Raw genomic sequence first — 19,138 nt, 5'->3', positions numbered from 1 at the left:
CGGTGCGCCCCGCCGCCTCCCGCACCCCGGCACCAGCCCGTCCAGGCCCCCCGCGGGCTGCCCCAGCCCCGCACCGCTTCCCCCATCCATCCCCGCCGACCTCCTCCTGGCCCTGGCCAAGCTGCATGCTTTTCCTGTCCGTGGGCTGGTCCTGGCGCCTTGCGGGGGTGCCTCTGCTCACCTGTCGGTGCGCACGTCCCCGTTTTGTATTTGATTTGTGCCATCAGAGCCCCCGCTCCCCACCCTGCAATGGCACACGGCGCCCCTCCCAGCGGCAGAGAAAGGGATGCGAAGGGAAGAAGGCTCCAGCCCCTGCCTCCTCTGTCCCCCTCCGGCGCTCGGACGCTGCCCCCCGACTCCCTGGTGCACTTGGACCTGTTCTCCTTGAATGTGCCTGCTCCTCTTTTGAACCTATCTTGTCCGTTTCCCCAGTGATCCCTGGTTCCCCTGGGCTGGAGAGATGCAATCTCACGGGCCGTGTCGCACGGGACAGTTGCCGCTTCCTCCCGGACGCTTGCTGCCCTGTTGTGTAGAGGGGTGTCTGCACCTCCTGGTGTACAGAGAAGCTGGTCCGGTCGGCACCTGGTGGTGAGGTCGCAGCAGCAGCTCTTTTAGGGAAGTGGGATCGTGTCCATCTAGATGGGAGCCAGCCCTGAGTGCCTTGGGGTCGTGTGTCCCACACAGCCCCCACAGCAGGGAAGCCCCAGAGGGTGCGTGCGGGGTGGGACACCCCTGTTTGGGTGCCTGTGAGTTCTGCCCCGTTCTCCAGCCACATAATGAGACATCCAGGGTCATGGCAGTCACTGCCTTAATGGGACAGGACTGCCTCACACACCGGGTCTTGGCAGGGATATCTCCTCCGGGCCAAAAAAGGGGTTCCCCAAGGGAAGGGGGTATCACTGCAAAGTTTTGATGGCTGTGTGTATACATGACCAAACTGGCCATAGGACCCCTGAACTGAGCTGAGCTCAGGCACTGGCAGGTGGGTGTGATGTGGGCTTCAGGCAGACCTCACGTTGGATAAACGCACTTTGGGCTTTTGGAGAGTGCAGGCCGATGCTGAGCTGTAACCCTGAGAAGCGCCCGAAATTTTCCTTTCGCTTTCTGTGCCTTGCTGTGTTTTCATGGCACTGTGTTTGCAGCCAGCCTGGAACCTCTGCATGGAAAACGGGGAAAATAAATGTCTCTACTCTGTGCTTGCTTTGCCCAAATGCACCCACTTTACCCAGTCTTTCCCAGCATGGTATATGTGCAGGCTGCGATGTGCCCCGTGAGGCAGAAGTGGCTTCAACTCCCATTGTATGGGTGCAAGTGAGGGTCAGGGAGACTGATGCCAAGATCCTCAATGAAACCAAGGTACCTAAGTTTTCTTTAGGCACCTAAAAACTTTGTTGTTCTGGGCTTACATGGCTTGCCCAAGCTCACAGTGGGAATCAGAGAAGGGTAGTGTTCATGGATGCTTTACACCCAACTGTATTCCAGTATACTTAATGATCTGTTTTACCTTCCTTCTGGTCAGTGGTGACTGAAAGAGGTCAAACAGTGTAGTTTGGTTATTCAGAGCAACCCTCTTTGGTTCCCTTTCTTTCCTGAGCTACTTTAGTCCTTCTTTTTCCAGCTCATGCATTTCTCATTCTTTTTTTGAGGGCTCAGAAAGGGGAGATTTTTTTTTTTAAGTTTGAAAATCTTCTCTAGAAGCCATGCTAAGTGCTGAACCCAAAGCCTGTCTCCATTCAGGTGTATGTTATAGGGAGCTTTGACCTGAATTCACTTGTGGAGAAGGATTATTTGGGTGGTCCCAAACCTTGCTTAGCTCTCATTAGGCCAGCAAAAACACTCAGCCTCTTCCTTCTCTTTTTCCTCACAGTTGCCACCAGACCTGTTTTTTGCATGTCTCTGCGGAGGAATGTCTAGAACAAAGATTCGCATCCAGGGTGATATGGGCCTATTAAGGATATTGTGAGGGGGGCACGCAATATTAGAAGCAGAGAATCAGAGAAAATGAGGGTTGGAAGGGACCTCAGGAGGTCACATCTAGTCCAACTCCCTGCTTAAAGCAGGACTATCCCCAACGAGATCATCCTAGCCAGGGCTTTGTCTAGCCAGGTCTTAAAAACCTCCAAGGATGGAGATTGCAGCACCTCTCTGGGTAACCTGTTCCAGTCCTTCACCACCCTCCTAGTGAAAGAGTTTTTCCTAATATCCAACTTAAACCTCCCTTGCTGCAACTTGAGCCCATCGCTCCTTGTTTCATCATCTGTCACCACTGAGAACAGTCCAGCTCCATCCTCTCTGTAACCTCCCTTCAGGGAGTTAAAGGTGGCTATGAAATTCCCTCTCAGTCTCTTCTGCAGACTAAATAAGCCCAGTTCCCTCAGCCTCTCCTCCTAAGTTATGTCCCCCAACTCCCTAACCATTTTCATTGCTGCCCGCTGGACTCCCTCCAACTTTTCCACATCCTTTCGGTAGTGAGGAGCCCAAAACTGGACACAATGCTTCAGATGTGGCCTCACCAGTGTAGAATAGAAGGGAATAATCACTTCCCTCGATCTGCTGGCAACACTCCTACCAATGCAGCCCAGGATGCCATTAGGCTTCTTGGCAACAAGGGACCACTGTTGGCTCATATTCAGCTTACTGTCCACTGTAACCCCCAGATCCTTTTCTGCAGAGCTGCTGCTTAGCCAGTTGGTCCCAAGCCTGTAGCGGTGCATGGGATTCTTCCATTATAAGTGCAGGACTTTGTACTTGTCCTTGTTGAACCTTGTGAGATTTCTTTTGGCCCAATCCCCCAGTTTGTCCAAGTCACTCTGAATCCTAGCCCTATCCTCCAGCATATCTACTACATCCCCCCAGCATGGTGTCACCCATGAACTTGCTGAGGGTGCAATCCATCCCATCTTCCAGATCGTTAATGAAGATATTGAACAAAACTGGCCCCAGGACCAACCCCTGGGGCACGTCACTTGATACCAGCTGCCAGCTAGTCCTTGAGCCATTGATTACTACCCACTGAGCCCAATGATTCATCCAGCTTTCTACGTACCTTACAGTCCATTCATCCAACCCGTAGTTCCTTAGCTAGCTTGCAAGAATGCTGTGGGAGCCCGTATCAAAAGCCTTACTAATATCAAGGTATATTAACATTGTTAAGTGTGCAAACACCTGCACATGAGTCAGAAGATAAACCCAGAGATTGCAAATAGGAATCTTTTGCTTCACAAACATTCTGACCTGCTTCTGACCTGATGGTCTTTTCAACAGGGAAATTGTTCTATTATTTTTTCCATAGTCAAGAAAGGAGTGGAAGCTAAGAGCTGGCGTTTTTGAAAGGGTGTCTTGAGCCTAAAAAGGTTGAGAACCACTGGTCTAGTCTAGCACAATAGCTCAGGGTTTTTATTTCTGAAGCTCTGAGCAGCTGCAACCCCCACTAAGCACCTCTGAAAGTAAGCTCATAGGGTGTTTCACTTGTTACGTCTCCTTTGCCAGGATCCTTGTTCATCTTGTTGCAGCTCCTTTGCTTTTGGGGTTTTTTTTGTTATACGTGGGATGAGGCTGTTGATGTGTCCGATGAATTATTACCCAGTGGCAGCCAAGAAACTGCAATTATTTCAAAGCAGCTGGAGAGAACTGTAATTTGCTGGCAGTAAAAATACTGGGCTTTGCTTTGCTCTGTCCAGCGTCCAAGTGGATTCAGAAGTGCCAGTTCAATCCCCAGCCTTAGCTCTGAGGTCTGTTTGCTTAGGGAGAGTGCACAGTTTGCTGTGTGTTTGCTTTGGTGTCAGCAGTGGGTGGAGGTAGAAGGGGGTAGAAAGCCTGAGTCTGGTGGAGTTTGCTCAGGATGCAATGGGCACGGTTGTTTTCTCACTGTGCCGTGTGCTTCATGTTCTTTGTCCTATGGGGACCTGGATAAAGGGGAAAGGAAGAATGAGCCATGCTTTGAGATAGGACTGGCTTGGCGATAGTCTGGCTGCGATCCCACTAAGAAGCCTGGGGTCTGGGTGGAGGGAAGAGGTCTATCCTTGGGTATTTCTACAGCTGTATTAATACTGGGACCTTAAGGAGACTTTCCTGGAAGATGGAGAAAGCCTAGAAACAGAAACCACTTGTAGCAGCACGGTGCCCCTAGCCTTCTCCCAAACTGTTGGTAGTAGCAGGGATTGAGTGGTAGTTGCTTTAGAGGAGAAATGCCACATTTCCTGCTAGATAACGGCATTGTGGTCAGATGGGAGACCCCCTTGCAGCAACTGCTTTCTGGTGAATCTCCTCTGGCAGCTTCTGCCCATTTGCACTCCCTCCTCCCCTGTTCCTGACTTGCTTCCTTTCTTTCTTATTACCTTGTTCCACCCAACGTGGCTTCTCTGTCCCCACTCCCCCCAGAGTCAGAGGTTGTCGGGTCTGGATGCCTGCTGGAAGCTCTGTGAGGCCAGGCTGCACGGTCTTGTGGCTGAGTGCCATGGGGAGCAGCAACAAGAGCCTCAGGCTGGCAAGATGCTGCTGATGCCTCCGCTTTGACTGCAGTGGTCCCTGGCATTAGAGATTTGCAATGAAGCATGGAGGGGAGAGTTTCAGGGAGCTGCTTGCTGCCCCAGAAACGTTGCCCTGCCTGAGGAGCAAGCCCAGACTAGGCCATGGAGGAAGGCTGGGCTGGGTGGGGTCTGCAGTGTCTTGCAGCTGTCCTATCCGTCCTTCATCTCTCTCATCCTCCTTTGACCCCTGTGCCTTCTTCAGCCTACCTTGATGCTGTCCTACAGAGAACTGCTACCCCCTGGTTAAGAGAGGCCAGGTAAGAGAAGTGAAATTTGAGACTTAAACTGCAGGGCAGCGTTCTTAGTTGTGGGACTCACACCCAGATGGAGAAGTGGAGGGAGCTTGAAGAGAAAAGGAAGTTAATAGCTTGCACAAGACCTTAGAATCGGAGCGATGCCACCAACCACCCGGGTCAGTGCCCTCCTCGCAGGTCTACCCACACCGTGAATCAGCTCAGCTCAGGTCATGGCTTGTCTCCCTACTCCTGCCCTTCCCCTGGCCCTATTAATGAGTATTTGCCCCCCGTGTTGTAGGTGATGCTGCTTGGAGATTCAGGCGTGGGGAAAACCTGCTTCCTGGTGCAGTTCAAGGACGGGGCCTTCCTCTCTGGGACATTCATAGCTACCGTCGGCATAGACTTCCGGGTGAGACTGCTGCAGCTTTCTGCACTGTGGGAGAGCCCCTCACACCAGCTCAGGGCAGGACAGTGAAATAGTCCCCCCCTGTCCTCTACCCAGATCATCAGTGAATGGAGCAGGGGTCTGTAGGGGTGCTCTTGAGCTGTTGAATTTTACTGTAAAAATTACCAAAATTGATAGTCTAGACTAATAAGATATGATAAGAGTGGACACTCCATAGATGTCTCTCTCTCTGTCTCTCTCAAAGCCAATTTAGGGACTACTGTTGCTTTAGTCCGGTGGGTTTTTTTTGCTATGCTGCACGGTCATCACAATGAAAGACAAGGAAACTAATTACCATATTAATTGTGCTTGATTTATTAATAAAGAAGGGGAGCGGAGAATTAAAAACAAAACACTTGGTAAGGGTTGCATTGCTTCCAATTCCTCCTGTGTGACTCTATGCAGAGCCTTAATAGAGATGATAATGCTACAGGAATGGATTTCGTCTATAGAAAGGACCCAAAGGACCTTATTCCTTAAATTAGTAGAGTGTCTTAGGATCATAAGAAATGATGGCGGGAAAGGACCCCATGAGGTCATTTAGTCTAGCTGCCAGCCCAAGGCCGAATCATCCCTGACTAACCAGCCCAGTCAAATGCCTGGGCAACCTGCTCTTGAAAATGTCCAAGGATGGAGATGCCACAACATCTCTAGGTGCCTCTTCCAGTGCTTGACCACCCTCAGAGTCAGAACCTGCTTCCTACTCTCCAACCTAAATTTCCTCTGCTGCAGTTTGAGGCCATTGCTCCTCATCCTGTTCCTTGCAGAAATAGAGAAAAGCCCATCTCCATCCTGTTGGAGAACTAAAGCAGATTAGGTGGGCAGAGATGTTGCTTTAAGGATTGGGGAGTCCTGCTGATGGGTCCCTTGCACATCTTAAATAGTTTCTCAGTGGGCAAAGGTGAGTCATTTCAGCCAAGTCTTGTGAAACCAAAGAACGCATTCAAGTTAATTAATGGCGAGATACCATTTAAGGAGTTGTTTTGAGACTGGCAAATCAGTGGAGTGGTGAGCATCTCTAATCCCAGTACCAGGTTTTGTTTACCAAGGTTTAGCTCATGTTTCCTTCTCAGATTAGGTGGCCAAAATGCCCAGCGTTTAATTGGAGAAGCTCTCAGTGCCCTACATTACAATTGCAGTACTCCGTTGAAATCATTAGAAGAAGGCTTTCAATGTAAATGCCTTGGCCGTGCTGTACACGTGTGGCACCATCACCTGTTGAAATCTTGTGATGCTGTTACCTGAACCCGAAAAGGTTGCTTCCTCTTGACGCTGTGTTGTTCTTGGCTGTCTGGTTGCTTCTTGCTTGCACAAGTAATGAACCGTGATGAGTGCCGGAAAGCTGAGTGGGGAGCAGAGATACAGACTTGCTTGTTCAGTTTGGAGAGGTTTTTATAGTCCTGTCTTCCCATAAATTTGTGGAAGAAGGAAAACTCAGCTCTTTCCTGCTTTCCTGGGTTTGGAATTAGCTGACTGGCTCTCACCTTCATGGGCTGCTCTTATCCAAGATATTGCTAAAGATATTGCTGTGTGGTCTGGTTAATGTATATGAGGCATAAATCAAGTGGTCTTTTGTGTTGTGGTGGGAAATTCTCTGAGTATAATTTTAACTTTTTTCTTTTACCGAGTCCATCTTCAGAGAGATCCTTTTGGTTTCCTCAGGGCATAATAGGAGCTGAAATTCTGTTTCAAATAACTTAAGTCCACACACTGTTGCTGTAAAAATCTTCCAATTCTCAAAATGGTCTTTTCCTTACCATAATTCTTAAAGAGAGTTTATAAACTTGAATAAACAGAAAAAGAAGTTGTTGCTTCTTCTTAACAAGCTGCGGAAAGGGGTCTCTTGTATTCCTGAGTTTGATAAGAAAGTTGCTTATGCATTGTCAACTAATTACTTTCCCAATTAATATCAATATTTTTACACTTGAATGGGTGCTTGCTTTTGGATCCAGTTGTAGTATCAAATGTCCTTCCTGTATTTTCCACAAACCATCTCATGTAACAAGGGATCAGAAAGCTGTTTTGTGATGGGAGGTACAAAGAGATACAGTACTTGCAGGCATGCGTCTCAAGAGAGACTTGTTATCTCCGGCACTGAAGAAACAGTAAAAGGTTTACGTGGCTGACATTTTCTGCAGACCATTTTGCATCCGTCAAGGTCTGATGGCTTGCGAATGTTTGTGAGAGAAAACACTTTCAGTAAGACAATCTTTAGCACCTTTTGAGCAGGTTTAGATTAGAGATGTTTTCTCATGAAGCAGATGTAAGAGGCTCATTTTATGTCACAGTCTATGGCTCTGATAAACACATCCCTTTGCTCTTCCAAAATCTTTTGAAACATAAATATCTGATGAGCTTGTTCTAAGGAATTAAGACTAGACCAAACTGGTATCTTAGGCTATAAACAGATGTTGCATTTGTCCTGAGATAAACCATTTTCTCCCAGGACAAAGTGCAGTAGTTCAGATGCCCATGCCCATTGTTAAATCCTAGACAAGATAAGAAGTACTAACAGTTTATCCCAGGACATTGTAAAGTGCAATGGTTATCCCAGGGTTGCATCATTGAATCAATGGGAAAAAGCACAGCACATTCAACACGCTCACTAAATCCTGATTAAAAATGTGATGTGTGTGCACGCCAATCCCGGGGCATTTCTGTCCAGGAACAAACGTAATGCCTGTTCCTAGCCTTATACAGAGGATCTTATTCTTCCAAGAGATACTTTTTCTGGTGGTTGACTGTTGGCTAATTGGTTCCTAACTTTACAATCCATCCTTTAAAACATGTGATTGAAGCCTTCTATAAATCATGTGATTCAAAGCACAGATTTTAATAAGCAAATGAACTATACACTTTGAAAACACAGCCTAAAAGAAAATAACAATGAATATCCAAGCCACCTAGAAGGGATAGAGGCTGCCTTTTCAGTTCTGTGTGAAGGCATTTGGGTGATTTGTGGCCAGTGGTGTTACCTCTTCTGACATTTCAAACTCGTCCATGGGTGACAGAAAGCAAAGACCCTGAGCAGCTCAAGTAATTAAATACGCTTTAGGTGTTTTATACTCTCCGAGCGCTGCAGCTAGGAAAGTAATTGCCAATATCTCTTAAAGTCGCTGAAAGATGCAGGCAAGGCTGTAATGATCTGCTGATAGAAGAGTAAATGATCATTTTATCAGTGAAACTACATTTGTGTCAATATTGAGATTGCCAAACCCCACCCCACACACGCACACACCCAATATAGTCTAATCAAACTTCTTCCTTCTTTTATGATGCGGGGGGGGGGGGGGGGGGTGTCTCTTAATTCCCTTGCCTGTTCCCCCAGGTTTGGGTTAGCAGATGGAATTTGGGGGTCGCAGCTGTGACCCAAATGCAGGAGGTCCTCGAACCAGTGGCCCTGCTGCAGCTGTGGAAAGCACCCGTCTCTCTTACCTAGACTATTCACAGGGCACCCTGCCTAGGGAATATAGATGCTGAAAATGCATTAGACTAAGGGCACCACAAGATAGAACCAAATTGGGCCCAGTTCTTGCTGTCCTGGGATCAGTGGGTTCCCTTCTCCTCATCATATATTTACAGCCTTCTCCTGTTTGGGGCCAGATCCCATTACACTGGTGTAAGCTGGGACCTGGTCCTTTGAACTGAGGTCCACTGGGTTCACAATCTGTTCTTACACTAGCAAATATGTCCCTCAAAAATGCATTGTATGAGGCTTGGGTACAGGCATACAGGAATGAGGAGAGAGCCTGAGGAACTATAGAGGTTTGAACCAAAGAAACCCAAAGCTTGGGGCTTTATTCTCTCATCATCTGAACGTTTTAAGCCAACAGAATCGAGCTGGACTTTAACCAAGAGTTGCTCCTAAGGAGATGGCTGTGTTTGTATTGTATTGACAGCTTTGCACCCTGCTGTCCAGAGATGGAACAAAACGATGGTCCATTTGGGTCAGAAGCAGCCTGTATTTGTGAGATACGCTGGGGGTTTGAAAGGCACAGAAATGAACCAGAAATGTCCGGTGGTCCGTACTCTCTCAAATGAGTTTCAGTTCAAGCTTTGGGCAAAGGTTCCATTTGTTTAATTTGTCCAAGCTGCTTCACCCAGCCCCAGCTGCAATGCAGATGTGGGTGTGTGACTACTTCTCATGCAGGGTTGTGCGTTCTGGGGCTCTGGGTTCTGTACGGTGCTGTGGCCTGTATCTGTGTGGACTAAAGGTGCTTTCTTGTTGTCAGTGACTTTGTCCTGCCCTTGCATCTCTTTGCATTGCCCATCCCTGTTGCATCTCCCTGCTAAATTGGAGATGAAACCTTATTGCACTTGTGATGGTGTGTCCAGCGTATGCAGATGGAGAGGCAGAGTCAGTCCCCTTCTTGGCCTTATATGCTGCTCAGCTTTAGCTGTCACAGCAGCCCAGAAATGTGTCTGGGCCATGAAACCATCTGGGTTGTGGAACTGGGTGTTTCTGTGACAGGCTGAGCATCAGATCCCTTGAGAAAGGAGCACATTGCAGCTCGGGAGAATGTTTCCCCAGGGCGAGGGCAAGCTTTGGGGATACTGCTAATAAACACCCATTACTGCTTTCTTGATCTCAGTCCTGGAGCTCTGAATGGGGGTTAAGAAGACATGTAGCAATACATGGGGGGGTGGGGGGGGGGGTTAAAGCTTTTTTTCTGCATGTCAGTCTCTGCTTCTGTGACCAATGTGCCTGACCTATAGGATCTGCCAGGTGCTCATGATTGTAGTATCTGAATATCAGCACCAGCAGAAGCTCCTAATCTCTCCAGCTGGATGTTTCCCTACCCTGGAAAATGCCAGTTCGGGTGACATGCCTCCTGGAGGGAAGGCCAAGCTAAGTAAGGCCATCTGCCTGACCACCATGCGGATGAGTTTCCCTGGGATCTCATAAGGGATAGGAGCCCTTGAGTAGAAGGCCTTGACTTTTCCTGCTGCTGCTTTAGAGGCAGACTCAGGCGAGGTCTGCTTATGTCTCCTCCCCTTGGTCTGTGGGCTCTGATTCCAGCATTCACACCCTCCAGAACCAGTGAACTGGAGTGATAGGGGTCAAGGTGATCCATGGGGATGCTACAACCCACAAGGGAGCGCAACCAGCTTTTCCCTTACTCAGCCTGACTTTCTTTTCTCTTACAGAACAAAGTGGTGACAGTAGACGACGTGAAGGTGAAATTGCAGGTGAGTCAGGGAGTTGGTGGGGAATTGATGGTCACACTGCAGAGTTCAACCCCTGGCATTGAGTGTCTAGACAACCAGGAGGCCAGTAAGTGGCCTTTACCTTTTTTTTCCATGCATCTTTCTTTGCTAAGGTCCTGGTAGGAAGGAAGGAAACATCCCTGGGGAAGACTATGGGGGTGTCTGCAGAATGAAAGGACTGTGCTAGGGAGCACTGCAATAGAGCACAGCACACCCACGCTACATAGGCCATACCCCAGGAGGCTGGAGTATAGGGCATGCTGAGAAACTCCCCTGTGACAGCGTATCAATGCCCCATACCGCACGATGCCCCATCCCCTCAGGGTGCAGTGTATGCAGAGAAGCTGTATTATGCTTCACTACAGCCCTTCTTAGCATAGTGCTTCCAGCATTTGCCTCACATGCCCTCAGGAACTCACAGCCATCATCTTGCTTTGGCCTCAAATCATTTCAGTCCAGACCTCCAAATGCCATTGATTATAGCTTGGAAACACCCTAGTACGCCAAGGGCAGAAGGGCCAACAGTGGCCCCCTTGCACTGACTCAAGTTTCTTGCCTTCTCTTGTTCTCTATTGCCAGCACGCTCCCAGGATTTGGAAGCAGGAGATGAAATGGGCTGCAGTGAGGTTTCTCCCTTAGTTTTTCACAGGGGCTATTTCTTTGCAGATCTGGGACACCGCAGGGCAGGAGCGATTCCGTAGCGTGACCCACGCCTACTACAGAGATGCTCAGGGTAGGTCTCTGGGTGGATTCGTGTTGCCCATTTGGGGTGAGATGGGAACTGGAATCCACAGGTTCAGTGGAGCTGCTTTTGCAAGTAATGCCTAGGAGCAACACAGTTATTAACCCCACCACTTTGTTTCTCTTGTTTTCCTTCCAGCCTTGCTCCTCCTGTATGACATCACCAGCAAAATGTCCTTTGACAATATTCGAGTGAGTATCCATTGACCAGCAGCCTCAGGGATATAACTGCTCAGCCTGGAAACCCCCAGAGAGGGTTGATAATGGACCTTCACTCCCTGGATGTCCTCCCCCTCATCCAGGCCACTTTCTGGGTACTGGATGGACAGACTCCAAGACCCAAAGAGAGAACCTATTGGTTCTAAACATGTGACACCTCAACGTGTCCACTCCTTTGACAGCCATCAAACCAAGCAACTCCTTCCCCAGAACAGCCATGGTAGGGTAGACATTGATGGGAAACACTAAATTCATTTTAAAAAATTAAGCTTTACAGGGACCAGAACTGGGGTGAAATTTGGTGAGTGGTTTCATCTGCAGCTGGAGAGGAAGGGTGGGTGTTAAAAAGAAGTCAGTGTAGTGACTTTTCATTGTGAAATGTCCCTAAGTGTCATAAAGGGAAGGCGATGAAAGATTCAATCATCTGAAAACTGAATTAACTGTCTTAGTTTGAGCTGGCTCAAAATGAAAACTTTCTTTGTCACCAAAAAAAATGTAAACCCCACCCTGAAAAATGGCCATATTTATTCAACCCGAACCAGTTTTTTCTTGGTTTAGATTGAGAACTGGAAAGGTCTATTTTGGCACAGCTCTACACAGTGTCTTGGACCCTGAGATGACTGTCTGCCTTTGTACTGCCCTTCCCTCTCACTGCCTGTCTTTTGTGATGGGGTGATCCTTTAACCTGAATCCTAGGGCTGAGACAGTGTCCAACATAAGTCTTCACTATCCTTGGCCATCTGTGAGAACTGGGAGCTGTCCTAGTTCTTGGTATTTGGCTACACCAAGACATCACTTCCCTGCCTGGCCAGTTGCTTCTGCATTAAGGTACAATGCATGAGCTTTGCCTTAGTCAAAGGGGCCTGAGCAAATAGGTGAGCTTTGAGTCCAGATCTTAAAATACTGGAACCAATCATACAGAAAGCCAAGCTCATTCAACTCCTATTGAAATCACTGAGGTGTTCTTCTCAGGAGTTGACAGCGAGGACCAACCTTAAGTCCTTCAACACTAAATCTCTTCCACCTGTGCTGATACAGGAGTTCTGCTGGTTAGTAACAGCAGTAGGTTATTATCTAGTCACCACCCATGACAATGGTAATGCAACTGTACTGAATGGAGGTGAAATGTGCCGTTGAGTCACAAGGGTCTGGGGGAAACGGACCACATCCATACTGGTAGCTGGCACCGTGCTGAAACCAGGTCACGAGGGTATGGCTGCTTCTGTCCCAAGCTGCATGGCAGACTTGGAAACCTAACAGTACAGAGCAGCAGACTCCACAGGGTCTTCACTCAAGGACAACCCATTACAAAGGTGCCTGGTGGCTAGGGTGGGTTGGGAAATTTTGACCAGATGGGGGTTTTTTGCCAGAAAGTGATGATTTCTTGGCAGGTTTGTCCTCCCCCACCTCCTCTCCCATGCGCTTGCTGTTGCACAAAAACCTTCTTGTCTGTGCTGCTCATCTTGGACACCATGTGACCTCTTCCTCTCTTACAGGCCTGGCTCTCAGAGATACATGAATATGCCCAAAAGGATGTGGTCATTATGTTGTTAGGCAATAAGGTATGTGTCGCTTCCTGTCGGGTTACTGAGAGCTTGCTCAGAAGACAGCTTCTTTCCCCTATTTTTTTGCACCATTTCTTCCTCATGCAGGTCAACAATGTCCCAAATTGTGGGCGTTTGGATTGGACATGTGGATGGAGTTCCCAGTGCCTCTTTCTTTGTCCACTGGCACTTTCTAATGAACGGTTTGCTTGCCCTCTTTTCTACTGGGAAGTACAAGGCCTTCACCTGCTGATGATGTATAATTGGCTCCAACCCTGCAGGATATTGTCCAAGCTTCTGTGCTTTCCAGCATCACCAACTTCCCCTTTGAAGGGTCCTCATAGTTTTCCCCTGAAATCCTAGTATTAGGTGTGACTCAGCCATTCCACAATGTGGAGATAGGAGGCAATGTCATTGGGGCCAGACTTTGGGGTCCACTGTTTCAAGAGCTGGCACTGGATGTGCCTTCTTGCCCCAAACCCAGATCCTTGGGCCATTTACAATTCTGTCAATACTTGAACTGGATCGGTTAGCACACTTGTATAATGCTCTTCATCTTCCCATGCTACCTATTCCCTAGCTCTGTGCAAGGCAGTGTCATTATCTCCATGTTGGAGAACATGGGATATGTCTAATGCTACAGAAGGAGTCAGTGCATGAGCTGGCAGCATAATTCCTGAGCCTCTAGCTCCCACAGCTGTGCTCAGAGCGCTTGCCCATATCCCTCCCTTGAAGATGCGCAGGTGTTTGCCGGGGACTGGAAGTTCCTAGGGGAATGTGACAAGCTGTTAAAAAGCTCTGAAGTTCCTGTTGGATGTCTCAGTGCCAGCTGCAGCCGGTAGATGGCAACCCGAGTCCTTGGGTTCCTCGTATGGATCCTAAAGTAGTGTTTCTGGGGCAAGGCTGGCTGGGAAGTTTCCAGCTGCAGTAACTATATCCCTTTGTTTGCAGGCAGATGTGAGCAGCGAGAGAGTTGTCAGGACAGAGGATGGAGAGACGCTAGCCAGGGTGAGCCTCACTGCGGGGGTTGTGGGCTTTTTCCTTGCAGAAGGTTTCTGCTCCCTGCCTTCAATATCCTCAGTTCCATATTGGCTGCAAGCTCCTGTCCTGTACTGAACAGACCTCGACTAAGGGATTTAAAAATGTCCCAGCCTGGGCTCACAGGACTGCTTCACTGAGACACTGATCACATCAGTCAGCCCAGCTACAAGTACCTTGTTTGCAGCCTTAACCATCCTGTACGAGTTGTCTGGACCGGAGGGGAGAGAAACATCAGATGTGAAGGCAGAGAGTGGAAGGGCAGGGCAGGGAGGGTGTGGGCCATGAGATGGGGCCTGAGGGTGGATTTTGGGGACTAAGGAGAATGTAAATAGGTGGAGGGGAGGCTGGGAGCTGGGGGAATAAGATTGGAGCGTACTGAAGAATGAGAACTGCACTTGTGGAGTGGCAGGAGGCTCAGCTCTGGGCCTGCTGAAGTCAGAAAGAGCAAGAGAATAGTCAGAGAGTAGCTGGGCTACGGTTAAAAAAGGTGCCACCAAGACGTGAGCCGCCTGCTCTGCAGCTCTCAGGATGGGACCTTCCATCCTCACCCCAGACACCTGTCTCCTCCCACACCTCTAAGGGGTCTCTTCCCTGCTCCCCACTTTCTCCAATGCTGGCTCTTCCAAGCCAGCTGTGCATAGTGCTGCCCCTTCTTGCTTATACCTCTCTTTTACTGCTGCATCACAGGGGGATGGGCAGGCCCTCCATTAAGGTCCACATCTAAGGAACCTGCTCTACTATCCTTGGAGGTTGCCAGTTTCTTCCTGGCCTGTTTGGCAAAGGGTGTTTCAGAGCAGAAAGGGAGCTGTAGGAGTGTTGGTGGTGGCAGTACCAGGCAGTCCAGCCCAGCTGCTCATGATGCCATGTCCTCTTTGCAGGAGTATGGAGTGCCTTTCATGGAGACCAGTGCCAAGACCGGCATGAACGTGGAGCTGGCCTTTCTGGCCATTGCCAAGTGAGTAGCTGCAGTTCTCAGAGAGTGGCTTCCAATCTCAGGACCACCTTCTTGTACTAAGGGGCAGCAATTTAGCGCGTAAGCACTGACATGGTAACCCATGCTCCTAGGGGATTAGAAAGGCCACATCTTGAAAGAGGAACTGTCAGTCAGTGGTTAGAACAGGGAACTTGGTGGTTCAGAGACCCTGTGTTTTATACACTTGCTATGTCATCACAGCCAAGATGCTTAATGGCCTGTGTTTGCAGTATTTCCCAGTTTCAGAGAAGTGGTTTAAAGTTATGATACTTATTGACATACCACATGCATGCACCTTTTTCCCCCAGAATCAGCTATCCAGAATTTGGGGGGGGGTGTCCCATGCAAAAAAAATGGATTTGCATGTTGGAATGAAGGCAGGGGGAAGCTGAAATAGTGGCAGGGGGCTGTGCTTGCATTAGGCTGTTTCATGGTATTTTCCCCAGTCGCAAGGAGCAGAGGCAGAGTCCCTGCTGTTTTGTCAGCTGTGGGTTTAGCCCTCCCACAGCTGCTACCAAATTGACCAAGCAGCAGGGAGATGGAGCGATGCTGATGACAGGACTCTGCCTGCGCTTCGTGCAGCCCTGGGTGGACCAGTGCTAGGGCAGGGAAGACTCTGAAAAAAATCTTTTTTTCTTTCTTCTGCCTTCCCAAAACAAGGCATGTGTCTTATTTGAGGGCATGTGGTATGTAGGCAAACAGGGTGATTTGTTAAGACAGGCCCATAACTAGGTTCTACACTTTCCTATGAAGCATTTGCTATTAGCTGAGGTCAGGAGGTCTGCGTGGGCAACTGCTTTGCTCCAGTACCATGGTTCCTGTGGGCAAAGTCTCGCACTAAGATTTGTCCCCATAGAGTGAGACGAGAAGGCAGCAGGATCCCCGAGAGCTCTTAAGCTGGGTGGGAATCAGCATCGTTCTGCTGACTCCAGCTGCTTCCAGACCACTTTTGCTCTGCTCCCAGGCCAGGATGACACGTTCCAGCCTAGAGTTAATTTGTGCCAGTCCAGCCTTAGGCCTGTGAATTGCCTCGGCACTGCCTCATGTTACATGAGGGATGGAGGTTACACAGAGATGATAGAAAGCAATCCCTACTCCTTCCTTCCTTCGGAGACAGGGGGATGCAGCAGCTTTGCTAATGGCAGGTGCGTTTCTTTCAGAGAGCTCAAGGAGCGAGCAGTGCAGCAGCTGGATGAGCCCAGGTTCCAGATTCATGACTACATAGAGTCGCAAAAGAAGAAGTCCAGCTGCTGTGCCTTCATATGAGAGAGAGGAGGCTGCCGGGACAGGATACAGGTGCAGAGGGGTAATCCGGGCACCTGGGACAGTGAGAACTGCGCAAGACAGTGGCTGGAGCCCTGCCCTCCAGAACAACCTCTAACCAAATTCTGGTAATAGTTTCCAAATAAGAGGCAGGAAAACCTACCAAAAGAGGGGAGCATGTGTATGCGTGTGAGTTTGCGTGCATCTGTGTGTGTGTGCAGGAGGGGAAGTTATCATAAGGCCAAATAAACACCAGTTGTGATTCCACCAGCTATGGTGAATCTTACTGCAAGCGTCCGCACTGGGTTGGGTGCGTCTCAGCCCTGCTGCTCTGGAGTGGCTCACGGGAGCCTTGGCTGCCTACCCAGGCCTCCAGGGATCATGGCTGGGCTTGTTCAGCCTCAGAAGGCTAAATAAAGCCCAGCCTCTCTCTTGAACTGGGCCAGGTCAACATGGCAGCCTGACTGGTGTCCCACAGCTCTCAAGACTAGGCAGAATTGGCTTCAACGACTGTCTGTCTAGATTGGACTAGGTCAGTGGTAGCATCTCTCCTGCCTGGAATCAAGCTTCTCGCTGTGTCCCCTGGAGTCCGACAAGAGAGTGAACCATAGCAGTCAAGGAGGCAAGAAAAGCCTTCTCTCTTCCTTGCATTAGGATGTGAAGTTTCCCTGCTAAAGGAAGAAGAACAGGAGACTTTTTCATGTGATATCAAGTTCCTTCCCCTCCCCTGCACCTCTGAAGCTCAAGATCCTAAGGAAATGAAGGATGGAGAGCAGCAGAGTAAGGACCCTAAGCTTCAGAAAAGGAGACTTCGACTTGCTCAGGGACTCATGAACAGGATCCCCTGGAAAGCTAGTCTGGGGGGGGAGAAGAATCCTGGAGAGCCGGCTGTACATTAAAGAAGCCTTACTGAGCTTGCAGGAACAAACTATCCTAATGCGCAGGAAGACTAGCAAGTGTGGCAGAAGACCAGCTTGGCTTAGCAGGGAACTCTTCAGTAAACTAAATCACAAAAAGGCAGCTTGTAAGAAGTAGAAACTTTCACACATAACTAGGGAACAGTCTAAGAGCATTGTGCGGGCAAGCAGGGATGAAGTCAGGAAGGCCAAAGCATAATTGGAGAGTGTGCAGAGCCCCCCATGCAGCGGGGGGCAGTGGGGATCCCCCAGCAGCACCCGCTGAGTAGGGGCTTTTTTTTAAAGTACCGAGCTGGGGCAGGTGGGGCCAGCCATGGGGGGGCTGGGGTAGTAGGCAGAGGTGGGGGGAGGCTGGGGAAGTGGGGGAGGCTGGCAGGGATCCCCCCCATGGCCCCCTCCCCGCTCCCCCGCCCCTAGTACTTACCAGCTCGGAGTCAACTGCAGCTCCCTGCTGCAGCCACCGGGGACTGCCCGAATCATCAAAGCTCTCCGAATCTTTTCCGAAGATTCAGAGATCTTCAAATCGATTCGGACCTTTAAATTGGTCCCCTGCTTCGATTCGGATTCAGAGATTCAGCCACCGAATCGGGCCAAATCTCCTCCAAATCGAATCACCACCTGAAGCTTCGCACAGCTCTAGTCCCTTGCTGAACCAGGGAGGCAACCTTGTGACAGAGGATGCAGAAGAGACTGAAGTGCTCAATAACTTTTTAGTCTTTGCAGGTGAGGTCAGCTCCCAGACTACTGTACCAGGCAGCACAATTTGGGGAGGAGGTGAGCATCCAACAGTGGTGAAAGAACAGGTTAGGGGCTATTTAGAAAAGCTGTATCTATACAAGTCCATGGGGTTGGATGGGATGCACCCAAGGGTGCTGAGGGAGTTGGCTGATGTGATTGCATAGCCACTGGCCATCATATTTGAAAACTCATGGTGATCAGGAGAGGTCCCAAATGATTGGAAAAGGGAAACCAGTGCTTATATTTAAGAAAGGGGAAAAGGAAGATCCAGGGAGCTACAGACCAGTCAGCCTCACCTCAGTCCCTGGAAAAATCATGGAGCAGGCGCTCAAGGAATCCCTTTCTAAGCACTTGGAGGAGAAGGTGATTAGGAACAGTCAGCATGGATTCACCAAGGGCAAGTCATGCCTGACCAACCTGATTGCCTTCTACGATGAAATGACTGGCTCTTTGGACATGGGGAAGCCAGTGAATGTGCTATACCTTGATTTTAGCAAGGCTTTTGATACAGTCTCCCCCAACAGTCTCACAGGCAAGCTAAGGAAGTATGGGCTGGATAAATGGACTGTACAGTGGATAGAAAACTGGCTAGAGCATCAGGTTCAGAGGGTAGTAATCAATGGCTCAATGTCTAGTTGGCAGGTGGTATCAAGTGGAGTGCCCCAAGGGTCAGTCCTGGGGCAGTTTTGTTCAATATCTTCATCAACGACCTGGAAGATGGGATAGAGTGCACCCTCAGTAAGTCTTCAGATGACACCAAGCTGGGAGGAGTAGTAGATACTAGGGCTAGGATTCAGACTGACCTAGACAAATTTGAGGATTGGGCCAAAAGTAATCTCATGAGGTTCAACAAGGACAAGTACAAAGTCCTGCCCTTGGGATGGAACAATCCCATGTACAAATACAGGCTGGGGGCTGACTGGCTGGGCAGCAGCTCTGCAGAAAAGGACCTGGGGGTTACAGTGGACAATAAGTTGAATATGAGCCAGCAGTGTGCCCTTGTTGCCAAGAGGACTAATGGCATACTGGGCTACACTGGTGTCTTGCCAACAGGTTAAGGGAAGTGATTATTCCCCTCTATTCAGCACTGGTGAGACCACATCTGGAGTACTGTGTTCAGTTTTGGGCCCCCCACTACAGAAAGGATGTGGACACATTGGAGAAAGTCCAGCACAGGGCAACAAAAATGGTTTGGGGGCTGAGGGACATGACTTATGAGGAAGGCTGACAGAACTGGGCTTATTTAGTTTAGAAAAGAGAAGACTGAGAGGGGATTTAATAGCT

At 49.2% G+C, this 19,138-nt stretch overlaps 1 protein-coding gene across 5 annotated transcripts in view; it reads left to right on the top strand.

Moving 5' to 3' along the window:
* Nucleotides 1-16,235, top strand: part of RAB37 (RAB37, member RAS oncogene family) — a 49,167-nt gene extending 32,932 nt beyond the window's left edge. The window contains exons 1-10 of one of the 5 annotated variants that reach the window (XM_025199203.1): nt 411-588; nt 1,143-1,356; nt 5,064-5,174; nt 10,359-10,400; nt 11,085-11,151; nt 11,299-11,351; nt 12,875-12,940; nt 13,874-13,930; nt 14,842-14,918; nt 16,097-16,235. In XM_025199203.1, coding sequence (XP_025054988.1) covers nt 461-588; nt 1,143-1,356; nt 5,064-5,174; nt 10,359-10,400; nt 11,085-11,151; nt 11,299-11,351; nt 12,875-12,940; nt 13,874-13,930; nt 14,842-14,918; nt 16,097-16,202 — 921 coding nt within the window. In that variant the 5' untranslated portion in view covers nt 411-460 and the 3' untranslated portion in view covers nt 16,203-16,235. Of the gene's footprint in view, nt 1-410; nt 589-1,142; nt 1,357-4,549; nt 4,942-5,063; nt 5,175-10,358; nt 10,401-11,084; nt 11,152-11,298; nt 11,352-12,874; nt 12,941-13,873; nt 13,931-14,841; nt 14,919-16,096 lie in introns of those variants that run through there. The other 4 variants (XM_014518085.2, XM_006019744.3, XM_025199204.1 and 1 more) reach the window with 4 other exon arrangements.
* The last annotated feature ends 2,903 nt before the right edge of the window (nt 16,236-19,138 follow it).

The sequence above is a fragment of the Alligator sinensis genome, unplaced genomic scaffold (genome assembly GCF_000455745.1).
Source record: "Alligator sinensis unplaced genomic scaffold, ASM45574v1 scaffold876_1, whole genome shotgun sequence".
Lineage (NCBI taxonomy): Eukaryota > Metazoa > Chordata > Crocodylia > Alligatoridae > Alligator > Alligator sinensis.
The sequence above is the reverse complement of the archived record's forward strand: the minus strand, read 5'-3'. Positions and strand labels throughout refer to the sequence as shown.